A 14,136-nucleotide genomic window follows, 5' to 3' on the forward strand; every position below is an offset into this window, starting at 1 on the left:
TTGCAGGGAATTATTATATAGGTTGATTGTAAATTATGCATTACATTCTATATGAAGTAGTTTTCTGTAATTTTGCTAAATGGTCTTCTAAAATGCCTTAAATACAGAGTCTGACTAAAGGGTAAAGTGACATTTGTCTAATGTTTAATTACTCAATTCTATTTGATAATGAATTTTAGCATTAGTGGTAATGAGAGGGAAAGCCCCTCATAAAAGTAATCAATATTTTTATGCAGTTTCACTGTTATGTGACTTTACTGCAAGAGAAAGTTGATCAAGGTATAAACAAAGGTGATTTAAAACTTTTTTTTTAAAGATTTATTTATTTATTTATTACAAGCACTGGGTACAGTCAGAAGCGTGGGAGGTGAGAGAATTCACCAGAGCCAGAGCAGGGAGCAGAGCAGGCAGAAGGACTGGAGTTAACTGCTGAGGGGAGCAGCAGGCAGCAGGAGAGGTCTGCGCGCCATGTGGGACCCTCGCTGGCGCTGCAGAGGCTGCTGGGCAACTTAGCAACCCAGCCCTCAACCGCTGCGCCACCGGGGAGGCCCGATTTAAAACTTTTTGAATTAGATATCAACTAATCTTAAGAGGTCAGTGAGTTCAAGCAGTCAGTACTAGAACTGGCTCAAACAATCCAAAGAGTAGAGAGAGTAGAAGGTTTATGTTTATGTTCCCATAAAGCGTATTTGAGAAACTAAAAATGTGATTTTTTTTAATTTCAAAACATTTATGAAGCATTTTGTGATACAAATATTAAAGACATGATCTATACCTTCAACAATTTAGTGATATATCACAAATAATTGCTGTGTAAGGAAGGTATGTTCAATGGTAACACTACCTCATTTGACTACTGTCCTAGTCTGACCATCCACTCCCATAAATCCTACTGAAGGAATTCCTTCTGATTTTCCTTTTAAAAACAAAACTCCAAGCTGCCCTTCGTTATGGTTATGTCATGGTTTATATTAGAAGGCCTAAGAGTAACTAATTGTTTAAGGGGCAAAATTTGTCTTAGGCAACGACATGCTTGTTGAGAATTTTGTCCTGCTCATACTCCATAAAATCAAATAAATCTAAGTCTCCTTCTGGGGCTTAATAGATTGTGCTCTGATAATAAACAGAAATGTCTGCCAACTATAGCAGCCGCAATACAGGCAGTTAGACACTTGAATGATGCTTTTCCGATGAAACGATAAAAGCCAGACCAAACAAAGGACTGACATGCTGACTCTGGGTTGAAATCTGTTATTCTATCTGGCTGTGCTAGTCTTAGCAAATAATTTAAACGATGAACCTGCGTCCTCACTGGAAAATCAGTATAAAAGCAACCAGCTGTATCTCATAGAAAGAGCTAATAGTATTGTGGAGTATTTTACATAAACCCATTCCGGTCTAAGTGTAGTAAAGTGAAATAAATTACTGTGTATTATAAAGTGATGGTTCATGTTACTAAAGTTTATACGGTCAACATAAGTACAGAGCAATACAAAAAATTCTGCAAATAAAGCGAGAGGGCGGTTATTCTATTTAGAAGACCTTGGTCCCGAGGTAACTCAGGTCAGCCCCTCAGCACACATCACTATTCCAGCGCTGTTTTGCGGGGTACAGGCCTTCAGCCCCACGCAGCGAGGTGACAGCAGAGGGAAACCGTTAACTGATGTGGGCCCCCAGATCAAGGGGCCACCACTAGAAAAGTTGGGAGAGGCTGCCCACGGTGCGGCACGCGGATCAGGCACCTCCAAATTCCCCAGACGTGGAGGATCAGAGCCTGGAGCAGTGACAATGCCCAGAAGGGAAGCCCGCGAAGGAGCGAAGACGGACCCAGAGGGAGAAGCGGTGTCCAGTCCCAGGGCTCGCTCAGAGCGGGGGAGTCGGCGCGAAGGGGCGGCGGCGGCGAGGGGCAGTGGAGGGAGAGGAGGGGCGAGGCGCCGCGGACGGCCCCCTCCCCGGGTTCTCCCGCCCCTGCCTTCCCCGCCGGGCTCCAGCGCGCTTCCCGCCGAGGCCGGGCCGCTGCGGGGGGAGGCGCCAGCTCGTCGCGGCGCCGGGCCTCCGACCGAGCAGTCCCGGCGACGCGGGAGGCGGAGCGGACGTGGCTCGGGCTGCGCTGCAGTAAGGGGACGGGGAATGGCGTCGGAAGTCCAGAGGGGGCGGCGGGCTCGGAGCGGGCCCCTTCGGCTACCCCAGCTCAGACCACCTTCCCCGACCCGGGGTGCCGAGCTCTGGGACGGGGAGGCGACAGCGGGGAGGCCCCGGGGGTGCGGGGCCAGCCCTTCCCAATCGCTGCGCGGGCGTCTTGGCGCGTGCGCACGTCCGCCGGCCGGGCCGCAGCCGGGTTCTGGGGCTACACCCCCTCCCAGACCCGGGGCCGAGGCGTCGTCGCGCGTGCGCGAACCTGGCAGCGGGTGGGCGTGCGAGGCTCGGCGACGGGCGCCGCTCGGCCGCGGGCCTGGGAGGCGTTGCGCATGCGCGAGTCCGCTAGCGGGGGCGCAGCGTCCCCCGAGGGTCGCGTTTGGCGTCGCCCTGGGCGGGTGGCCGCCTCGAAGCCTCCCCGGTCCTGGGCTTCCTCCGACCAATGTGGTTGGGGGGGCGGGGGTGCATCCCGGGTCCTAGGGGAGACACCTCCCTCGGAGTGTCGTCTTTCCTCTCCACTCTCCGTCCCGCGTAGGCTGCTGACGTTTACATTTCAGTGGTCTCGACCCTGGGAAAATCCAGTCACCCAGCTACTGGGCCCCCAACCGGATCGCTTATTCTTTATTATGCTTTTAGCAGTTGGACTTGAGGTTGAGGAATCGCCCAGAAAGTTGACTCGGTTAGGCAAAGCTGTTTGGGAGCTGCGGTGGAGAGATGGGGATAACTCGCCATCAGTCTCTATTTTAAGCTGGAAGAAATTGCTCTCTGTTCAGCCCTGGAGACAGAGATTTTCAGACGTTGAAAACTTTGCAAGTCCTCCACCTTGACCGAGAAAGGACTTCCTGCCTCAGTTGGAAGGCGAGTTCAGAGTGAACTTTTTGCTTTTGTTTACATAAAATGTTGGAACAGTTCAAGTTTAGGACTGTAACGAAGTGCATGTGATAGAGCTGCCTGGTGCCTCACTTGGCCACTTATTCTTGGTCAGAGCTGAATAAAAGTGGTAAAAGGTCACAGAGGCTTGGAATCGCTTCCTTTACCCAGACTGGAAAGTGATAGTCACTGTTCATTGTTTGCTGATGCTCCTGGCTTTGCCCTGGGCCTTATACCTAGGTTCCTGCTGGACCTTATACCTTCCTAGGCAGTGGTACATAGTTAAATCAGTTTCTTGACTCTGGAGCTATTTGGAACAGTTCTTAAAGATGTCATTACGGTGTGCCTTGTAATCTTGTATGATGTGCTGACATTTGGAATAAAAGAAGCACTTAGTATCAGAATCTGAGTACCCTAGGTAAAATGTAATTTATTTCCCAGAACACTGAACTATATATATATATATATATATATATATATATATATATATATGCTATTGAATAGTAGGTAAAGACATTTGGAACAATACATTCTTGCACACCCCCCTCCCAGCAGCAGGCTTTATTGCTGTTGGCAGGCTTGCTAATTTCCACGCTATACATTTGCTATTTTATCCATATCCAAGGCTCACTCTCCCCTGCCACCCCAAATCTGGTAAACTTCTTACAAGTCTCAAACCAGTCGCCATCACTTCAGAGAGGTGACTCCTTCATCTAAAATAGTCGATGTGCTGGTTTCCAGCCTTTTACCCACTCTATTTGGCTTTGTAGCGCTTGTCACTCTCTGTTGTTTATGTACGATCTGTCTTTCCCATAACTGCAGCTCAGTATACATACTTGTTAGTAATATAAATGAAATTGGAATCTGACTCCAGAAATATTTTGTGCTGAATTCACACAGACATTTGTTGAGTGAGTACTTTGTATCCGGTTTGTCTTAGGATATGTCTGTGAACAAAACAAAGATTCCTTCTCTCTGGAATTTACAAAGCAAAGAATGATTAACAATTAACAATTATTGTTAAAAACTTTACATACTATGAAAAAGGAGAATGGGATTGTGATTGTAGGTGTGAGCCGCAAGTTTAAACAGCATGGTTATGGAAGGTCTGAAGAGTATATTGAAGGTGTTTATGATGAAGAGTTGGTTTTTAAAATTAAATATCTTTCTGCAAGAAAATGTGTTCTCTAGTATATCTTTCTAAGCTCCTATGCCATAGTTTGACCATTGAGACAAATCTATCCTTTATGGCACACAGATTTAAAATATTTTTCTAAATAGAGTTAAAATTACTTAGAATTTTGCATTTTTAACTCTGCACATCAGTTGAGACTGGGCTCTTTAATGGAAGAGACTAGCCAAGCAATTATTATGGATATATTGAGAGAAATCTGCTTATTTTTTTCACTTTTTACTGTACTTTGCAATTCCTTTTTAATGTCCCTTTCACTGTGGACGACTATTGAAATTCTTTTCTAAGATTGGGGTTATCTTTATTTGAAACCATAGAAGATTTACATGGGTACATGTCTTAATACCATTCAGGTATTAAGATTTCAGGTACGAAGTTGTTGTCTTAGAAAATTTTTGAATGAACCAGACAAGCGTAACCAAATTTTAGTTCATAATCAAAAGGAGACTTAGAAAAAAAGGTAGATTAAGAGGAACACTTTTAGAAAGTTAAGTGTGCTTTCCCCTCCGCTTCTTTACTTAAATAGATTACATTCCATGTTTAAATATCAAAAACTATTAATCTAAAACTTTAAATATAGGGTATCTGTGAGATTTGCTTATGTCTTTAGGAGCTGTCATATTTAATTTCAATTTTATCACTAGACTAAAGTGAAATTAAGATAATCCTAAATAACTCTGCTTTATTGGAGTTGAATTACTGTAAATCATAATTGACCAGGAAAGAGAATTGAGACTAGGAATGAAATTATCAGTGTTGCAGTGGAACATCAGGACTCCCATTCAATGGTAATAGATGGACAATGAGGATACTACTTCAAGGGAGCAGATAAACTTGTTTCCCTGAAAAGGGATATCCACAGTATCTTTCAGTGGAAGGTTAACATGATCCTTCTCACTTTAATTATAGATAAGGACTGTGCATCTAGATCACATGGCGAAATCTGGAAATTTTAGTCATGATAGTTTTATTCTACATTAATCTGTGTCTTCTACATGTATTCAATCTTACTAATCTAACCTGGGCTAAGATCTATTCTTTATATTTTCCTATGGAAGATATTTTTGAGCTAATAAGTACCAATGGATGACAGTATGTGAGTAAACAATAAATCGAGATATTATAAAATATTCTGTATTATGCTGGGAATAAATGATATAAAACAAAATGAATCCCAAATGGAAATGCATCAAGTCCAAGAAGGTCTACCATGTTGAAGGAGTATTTACTTAAATTTCAAATGCATTCACAAATTTCTCAAGTAGCAATTTATTTTAGGTAGTATAACAATCTCAACATATTTGTGTAGTTTTTGTTGATGTTTCTTTTCATATTTGAAAGTAACCCATTTGCTATGTGTGGCTGAAAAGAACAACATTGATGAGCTCAGTAATCTTCTTAAATACAATTTTGCTTTGGATTGAAGATTTTCAATCTAAATAAATAAAATAGTGAATGTTTCTGTGTTTTGCAAGTCAATTTCCTGCTTACCATAAACAATGACAACACCATTTTCTTTGAGATTGTGCTTTGGTTTCAGCTGCAGTTTAGGTTTTTTAGTTATGTTCATACTGTTAATAATTGTCTCAGGCTATTTAGCAGCTGTGTAGGTATCTTACTGTTGTCATTGATTTATGAGGTAGTATTCAAGTAGAGCTAAATTATAGCTGACATCACTTTTTTTGCAGGTGACAACTGGGATCATGTTTCATTAGTTTATATCATTTTTATTAAAAGTTATAGATGACACTTAAAAAGGTGTTATAGATATTATGTAATGACTCAGCTAAGTGTGTAGTCATAAACCATTGTTACCCAATGGCATTTACTTGGTATGGAATTCATTAGCACACTGTTGCTGTGTTTGCGGTGCCGGTGACCTAAAAGACATTGGTTTTCTTTAATGTCCTGGGTCTTTGATCTTAAAAGCATCAACTGTGTTGCCCCAATAGGGGAATTTGTTAAAAGCATTGAAAACTTTTTTATGTATTATGTTCCTTAAGCATAACTTTAGAATTGACCTCATAGTATTAAATTGAATGTAAAATATAGAACACTTGACTTTCTCTGTAGAAATTCCTAAGGTGTTTTTGTTTTTAAAAACTTTTTCTTATAGGTCACTTCTAGAGAGTAGTTACCACCATTTAGAAGGGCTTGTTTAACTGTAAAATAACACTTTCCATGAAAAATGCTTTGCTCTTACAGATACAGTGTGTCTGGTTTATTAACTCTTCAGGTCCTTGAGTACTATTGGGGAAATGTTGGCACAAGCAACTAAGAACTGGATGGCCTTTTGTTCCACATTATTATTGTTATTTTTGAATGTATTTGCTTTCAGGTCAGTTTGTGCCTCTAGCTCAGGCACATACTACTACAGGCATGAAATAAATATTTGTTGAATATATTAGGTAAATGAATACAGGTCCTGTAATCAGTTTAACTATTTAAGTCAGTAATGTTTCCAGGTAATATAAAACATGTCATATTAGCAGAGAGAATGATTTGTAGTATTACTATTGTATATTACCAACAATAATATGTGGAGATTATCAATCATAAACTTTGTTCAGGGAAAGAAATTATTTTACCTGTTTTATGAGATTAGGAGTGAGTTTATCATGTTCAGCTAGCAAAAGATTGTTTGCTTGTCCACTAGTCTTCCAATTTGTAGTTGAGAATGTAGAATGTGGAGAAATTCTTAAAATAGAAAATATGAGTAATGAGTTACTGCACCAAAGAGGAAGAAATTGGAAATAAATTGTGGAACTATGCAAATTTTGGAAAAAAGCCTAAGTAGAAACGTGCACAAAAGATTACCTTAGTTGACATATATTTGGTTTTAAAAATTGCCTCTTGCAAAAACTTGAAACATTTGCCTTTAAGTGTCCAACTTGGACCCTTTAAAGGCAGAGAGCAGTAGGCCTCCCTGGTAGCCTAGGGATTAAATCTCAGCGCTATCACCTCTATGGCCTGAGTTAAATCCTGGGCAGGGAGCTAACCCACATATGGCACAACAGACCTCCTTTCTCACTACTGCTCCCCGTAGCAATGTATTTCAGTAAATCCGCCTATTCTGCTCCCCACTCTGTCTCTGGTGAATCCTCTCATTCCCTGCACCTTTGGCCTACACCCAAATCTTATTCACAAAAATAAATAAATAAAAGCAGAGAGCAGTGGCAGGAATTTCTGTTTGGATAATGCACTTTGTCTCTCATTTTCTTTTTTATCGCAAGGCAAATATCAGCACAATGAGGTTCTATAATAGCATAAGCTTTTTAAAATTACATTTAAATAAAATGAGGAAATGCATAAGAAACTATTTTACATTTTTTTTTAAAGATTTATTTATTTATGCATACGAGAGCCATGGTATAGGCCAGAGAAAAGCAGGGGTGGGGTCGGGTAGGTGAGAGGATTCACCGAGACAGAGTGGGGAACAGAACAGGCCGACTGACTGATATACACTGCTGAGGGGAGCAGTGGGCGAGACAGGAGAGGTCTGCTGCACAATGTGGGTTGCTCCCTGGCCAGCTGGGGGTCGAACTCATGCTGCAGAGGCTGCGGATTGCTTCATAGTGCAGTGCTTAACCCCTGGTACCACCAGGGAGGCCCTATTTTACTTTTTAATCTGAATGATAAGAACTCTAAACAGGAGCCAAGGTCATATATCCCCAAACACATGTAAGGGATAAACCAATTAACATATAGTAAGTACTGACTGGGATGACCTTATGTCATGTCACTGTGAAGATCTTCCCAATACAAGTGTCATCCTTTGTTCTTGGATCTCTGAGAAACATTACCCTCCTGTGCAGAAAATAAGGAAATATGTAAGCAGATTTGGACAATAAGTAGAAAATACATTATTACCTTTCTAATATACTAAAGGTTAACTTTTTTCTATTTTGGAATTTTTCTTCCATGGCACTTAAGATAATATACTGTGTCTATTAGTTATTATAGTCTTATGTATGGTATTAATAAAATTTTATTTTACCAAACGTGAAGTTGTGGTTAATCAGTTGTCATTATCAAACCCTTTTTGAATTCTCATATCCATGGTAAAGGCAATATTAGAATAACATTTTGATTCTAAAATGTTTTCCTTTACAGTGGGTAAACTTACTCTTCCATAGTCAGATGATTCTTTCAATTTAAGCTTAAAATCTTGAAAACTATCTTGTCAGATTGACCAGTCAAATCATACTAATTCATTGATAGATTTACATGGCAAATTTTATCTTTACCATTATCTCCATCAAAACTTTCTTATGAAAAAATTTCCATCAAAGTCCAGCCACGTTTGTATTAGTATCTATAAAATATTAAAGTAGTATTGTTTTTATCAAACTTGATCAGTTGCATACTGTATATTCTGTGTCTTAGTGATTTTTTTTGGTGAATATTGATTTGAAGGGAAATCTAGATAATTTATTTTAATTGCTGTATGGTATGTACATGACACAATTTTTAAATTCTGTTGATCAATTCTGCCTGCTATTTCTAGTGTATGCTCTAGAGATCATCTAGGTCAGTATTTTCCAATCTGCAGGCATAACTTAATTAGTGATCTTGAAATTATTTTAGTGAGCCGAGACCATCAGTTTCTTTGAACAATGAAATTTGAAAAAGGGTAGGGTAGAATAGACTAGAATAAAATAGAAATAGCATTTAATGTAGGAAGGGAAAGAATTATTTTGTGAAGCTACTGTTCCAGGTGTGTGTGTTTGTGTGTGTGTGTGTGTGTGTGTGTGTGTGTGTTGTGTGTATAAAATCAGAAAAGCTTGAAAGACACTGCTCTGGCCTACATAATGTCAAATTGCTCTCTAAAGTCATTGGACCAATTTACATTTGTTCTAGTGGTATGAGTGTACCTTTAGATTGGCATCCTTGCCTCACTAGGTAATGTCCCCCTTCAATTTTGCAGATCTGGTGAATGAGATTTAGCTCATTGTGATTATATTTCCATGATAAATTCCATTGTGAACATAAGAATCTTTTAATATGCTTAGTAATATAGTCTTCTGTGAATGGTGTTTCCTTTGTCCATTTCTAAATTGAATCCTTTGTCTTTCTCTTGTGATTTTTAAATATTCTTCATATATTCTGGATTTTACAACCTTTTGCCAGCTATCAATTATATATTTTGAAAATAAATATCTTCTTACAGTCTGTGGCATGGTTTACCTTTTTTTTTTCACTTTGTCTCTTTAAGCTTTAATGTAATAAAATTTATCAGTTTTCTCTTTGTGGTTTACTTTGGATCCTATTTAAGGAATCTTTCATGCCCTGAGGTCATAAAGATGTTTTCTGTACTTTTTGGATAAGTTTGATAGTCTTTTTTCACATTCCAGGTGATTTCCCTTGAGTTTTCTTTGTTAAAATATCACAGATTAAACTGTCTTTATTATGTATTTTTTCATGTATTTCAGTGTCTAAACTGAAGCCTGATCCCAAAATGTGTAAAGTATAATATCTAAAACTTATATAATGTTATATAATGTTATAATGTTTATTAATTGAGCACCTCTACTAAAGACTTAGTGGAACCTATGTAACATTTAAATTATTTTTCTCAGGGCCTCCCTGGTGGCACAGCGGGTTGAGCACAGTGCTGTGAAGCTGTCTGCAGCCTCTGCAGTGCATGTTCAATTCCTGGCCCACCAGGGAGATACCCACATGGTGCAGCAGACCTCTCCTGTCTCTTCTGCTGCTCCCCTCAGCAGTGTTTTTGGTCCATCTGCCTGTTCTGCTCCCCTCTCTGTCTGGTGAATTCTCTCACCCTCCCACACCTCTGGTCTGTACCCCAGTTCTTGTATAAATAATAAAATAAATCTTTTAAAAAAATAAATAAAGGGCCTCCCTGGTGGCGCAAGGGGTTAAGATGCAACTTATGAAGCTATTCGCAGCTACTGCAGCACGAGTTCGATCCCTGGCCAGGTAGCAACCCACATGGCGAGCAGATATTTCCTGACTCACCCGCTGCTCCCCTCAGCAGGGTATTTCAGTCAATCTGCCTGTTCTGTTACCCGCTCTGTCTCTGGTGAATCTTTTCACCTCCCACACCTCTGGCCTAGTACCCCAGTTCTTGTATGCATAAATAAATAAATCTTTAGAAAACAAATAAATTATTTTTCTCAGATAATTGTTAAAGTTGCAAGATGGTATATTCTTTTCCTCCTGTTTTTCCCTAATAGAATTTATTTATGTGTTTACATTTCAGTCATATTAACCTTACACTGGAAGAAACTTCATAAGGATAGAAAGAACAGAATTGAAGATGATTGAATATTGGGCTCCAGGAATTTAAAACAATCAGGTACAACTATTTTTAGAGGGAACATTCCTGATTACTCAATATAAAATAAAACTCTTTGGAATGTACACAGGAAAATTTAAAAACCTCTGTAGTACTGGGAAGGATCTAAGAACAAGAACTTTGGAATCAGTGTTGGGTTCAAATATACTGACTCTGACCCTGATTGACTGGAGACTGTTGATCACGTTATTAAAACATGTCCCTAAAATAGAGGGTAGTAATTATATCTGTTTCATTTGGATGCTGTTTTAAAGATTAAATGAGATAATGCAAAAACACTTAGTTCATAGGACAGAGTAAGTATTTTTTATTGTTGCTGCTATTTAGATTCAGGTTTATCATATCACAAATGGAGTATTATGTACGTATATTGTGGATTTTTAAAAAGTTTATATTGATATCCTAAATATTGACATTAATAATAGCCTGGTGAAGTAATAAAATAGCTATAATCCCTACATCTATTTCACAAACTATATTCTTCAAGTAGCACAAATTGGGGAAGATTGCTTTCTCTATTATTTATGTATCTCATTGAAAGTATGTTAAAAAAATCATTTTCTACAATGCCAGAGAATTTGACCATTTTATTTACAGTGCTGTGTAATAGTATTAATCTGGGATAATTTTTAAGTCTTGAAGGACATTCTGACCAACAAAAGTGAAATTAATTAATCTTATATATAGTATTAATTGAATCTTTCTATTATTTCTTTGAGTATCATAGTTTCCTTATGCCATATGTACAATTATGTCTTAACCTGAATAGTCAAATAAACAGAATGACCTGTTTTCCATCATTCTAATTTAAAGAATTACTATACTTGAAATTGGTCAGAAACCACTAAACCACTGAAAAGAGCTATTTTTTCCTCTTTAAGAACCCATGATTGTATCATATTAGCAAGATTTTCCTTCTATTAGGAACAAAGCTGGTCTAAATTAGAATGAGGGACAGTCCTACATCTCTCTCTTCTTTCTCTTGTTTATTTCCTTTTTTTTGCATTTCAATTTCTGTCTTCTATTCTTTTCCTTTCTCTTCTCTTCTAGTTCTTCTCTTTATTTTTTATTCCAGTAAACTTGGGGCAGACATGAAAAAGGTATTTCTAGTTAGGGTGAAGCAAAAAAAAAGAGAAGGGTTCTAAATATAGGCAGTCTCCACTATACAAAGGGTGCTTTCAATGAATATATTGTTCTACTCTGAGCTATGTGCTGTGGTAGTTAGAATGAGTCATAGTCTCCTCTCTGAGAGTTTGCAAATTAGTAGAGAAAATAGATCATAGAGGAATATGAGGCACATGAGGCAGAAAATGAAAAGTGCCATGATTGAAATAAAAAAAAAATGCTGTGGAAATATAGAGGGGGAGGGACCCTAGCCCCAACCTATCATGCTGTGCCCGGTGGGTTGCTCCTTGGCCAGCCGGGGATTGAACTCACATTGCAGAGGCTGCAGAGGCTGCAGAGGCTGTAGAGGCTGCAGGCGACTTCTCAGGCTGCGTCTTAACCCTTGCGCCACCAGGGAGGCCCTATTCTGAATATATTATTATTCCTTATATTCTGAGAAAAGGTATTTTTTTTTGCCAGTGTCCTCAAGAGCATATAATAATTGATAAGGATTATTGTTAAGAATTGGCCTTATTTTAATTATTGTTTTTATTGGTCTGTTATAAGAATGTACTTGTAGAGAGTCAGATAAAATATTCTGAAGTTAGCACTTAAAATACCGATTGTATTTAAGTAAGTTATACCCAGCCTAATAAATCAGAAAAAATCAGCATAATAAAAATGCAGTTTTGTTAAAATGTTTTTGGTGGGGAGAGAATATTTATTTATATTTCATTATGGTTATGAGATAGCTAATTGTGCAACAACAAAGCCATAGTCCAGCCATGTTGCATATCTTCTGATAGGGCTTCTTCTGCTGTTTCTTTGACTTTGTGGAAAGTAGTTGTGGGAGGTGGTTAAGAACATTCAGTGTTGTTGCTACACACTTGATGAATGATAACAAAACCACATTCATTCATTCTCATTGTTTCATCTTTTTCATTAGTTCTTCCTTCCCCTGCCCCACCATCCTCAGTTTAGCAAATCATTCTGTACTTTTCCTTCAGTGGAATTGACAATAAATCTGCTTTTCAAAGTGATTTGGAACTTTCCAATCCCAGAGTAAAATTGACCACGGTCTAAACATTATTTTCCCTTGTCTATAGGAAGTCAACTCTGAATTGAAAATTTTGTATTTGTTTCTTTATAGATTTAAAGAATCTACATTTATCCTGGGATTACATTTTCAGTCAGCAAGACAGTTCCTATAAAGAGCGCATGTGGTAGTTGCAGAGCAGTTGAAACACTTTTTGGCTTTTATAGCTCTTAGCTCCTCTGCCCATCACTTAATCTCCTGTTTTTCCCATTACCATATTTGAGCTTACCTTTTTTTTCCCTGTTAATTAGAAGTAAAATAAGTTAAACCTACCTAGTTTCATTTGACATTTGGGATCCTGATTTCACCACATACTTTTTCCTCAGGGACTGCGAGGACTGAGTCCATATGGAAGAAGAACTACCCCGTTTCTATGGAGAAAGTGGCAAGGTTAGACAAACTTATGCCCTTAGAGCATGTATTTTCTGTTGCATGAAATACACCTCATCAAATACCTGTTGGTCATCTGATAAGATCAGAAAGATAATATGTATGTTTGAGACAGTGACATTTGAGCTGGACGAGGAGTACCGTCTACCCCCTTCTTTCATGGATAATATTGTCCTATAAGAGGGTCTGAATTGAAGGATGTTTATTTATTCCATTCCTAGAGATTTAAAGTAACTATAAAAATACTTAATCTTAGATGCCATGCTCTTATTGGTGATGAATTTTATAAATTCATCGAAGGTATTTTTTATTTCTTTTTCATTACATTTGAACATTACAGTTCACCGGCCTATGTTCAATCAGTGTCCAACTGATGTTAAAAGTTTCACACCTTTCAGCATACATTGTGATTTCCATCATGTGTGATTTTATTAAATTTACAAAAATATCTGTTCTGTACTGTCAACAGCTTAATATTATCTGCCATTATTAACTTTCATTTTTTGGTTTTCCACTCTTTTTTTTTTTTTTTTTTTTTTTTTTTTTTTTTTAATAGAGGCATGCTTTATTTATTTGTTTGCTGGTTTCTTTTGTTTTGTTTTGTTTATACATGCACTGGGTACAGTCAGAAGCGCGGGAGGGCGAGAGAATTCACCAGAGCCAGAGCGGGGAGCAGAGCAGGCAGAAGGACCGAAGTACACTGCTGAGGGGAGCAGCGGGCGGCAGGAGAGGTCTGCGCGCCATGTGGGACCCTCCTCTGGTGGCCGGGGAGCAGCCGGGGATTGGTTTTCCACTCTTTTTAAATAAAATATCCTCAAAATTCAATAAAATAGTAAATAATTATATACAGTCAGCATAGTTTACAGAGATAGCAAAGTTTCTGAAACTGGACTGTAGTATTACCATGTGCTGACTTCAAGTGTTTGTGAGTCCTTGTTGGTAAGCCCCACAGCAGCTTCCAAAAGTAATATATAGAATTTGAGGGTCATACAGAATATTGATAGAAAAATTCCTAGTTTACCCTGGGAA

General features: G+C 38.6%; 1 protein-coding gene across 4 annotated transcripts in view; it reads left to right on the plus strand.

Annotated features, from left to right (window-relative positions):
- The first annotated feature begins 2,043 nt into the window (after window positions 1-2,043).
- The window catches only part of RCBTB2 (RCC1 and BTB domain containing protein 2), a 42,246-nt gene continuing 30,153 nt past the window's right edge, over window positions 2,044-14,136 (plus strand). Inside the window, exons 1-3 of one of the 4 annotated variants that reach the window (XM_037527316.2) lie at window positions 2,044-2,115; window positions 10,422-10,517; window positions 13,044-13,107. In XM_037527316.2, coding sequence (XP_037383213.1) covers window positions 13,066-13,107 — 42 coding nt within the window. In that variant the 5' untranslated portion in view covers window positions 2,044-2,115; window positions 10,422-10,517; window positions 13,044-13,065. Of the gene's footprint in view, window positions 2,116-2,896; window positions 2,995-10,421; window positions 10,518-13,043; window positions 13,108-14,136 lie in introns of those variants that run through there. The other 3 variants (XM_054701213.1, XM_054701212.1, XM_054701214.1) reach the window with 3 other exon arrangements.

Source organism: Talpa occidentalis, unplaced genomic scaffold (genome assembly GCF_014898055.3).
Source record: "Talpa occidentalis isolate TD23 unplaced genomic scaffold, MPIMG_talOcc4v2.1 talOcc4.5, whole genome shotgun sequence".
Taxonomy (NCBI): domain Eukaryota; kingdom Metazoa; phylum Chordata; class Mammalia; order Eulipotyphla; family Talpidae; genus Talpa; species Talpa occidentalis.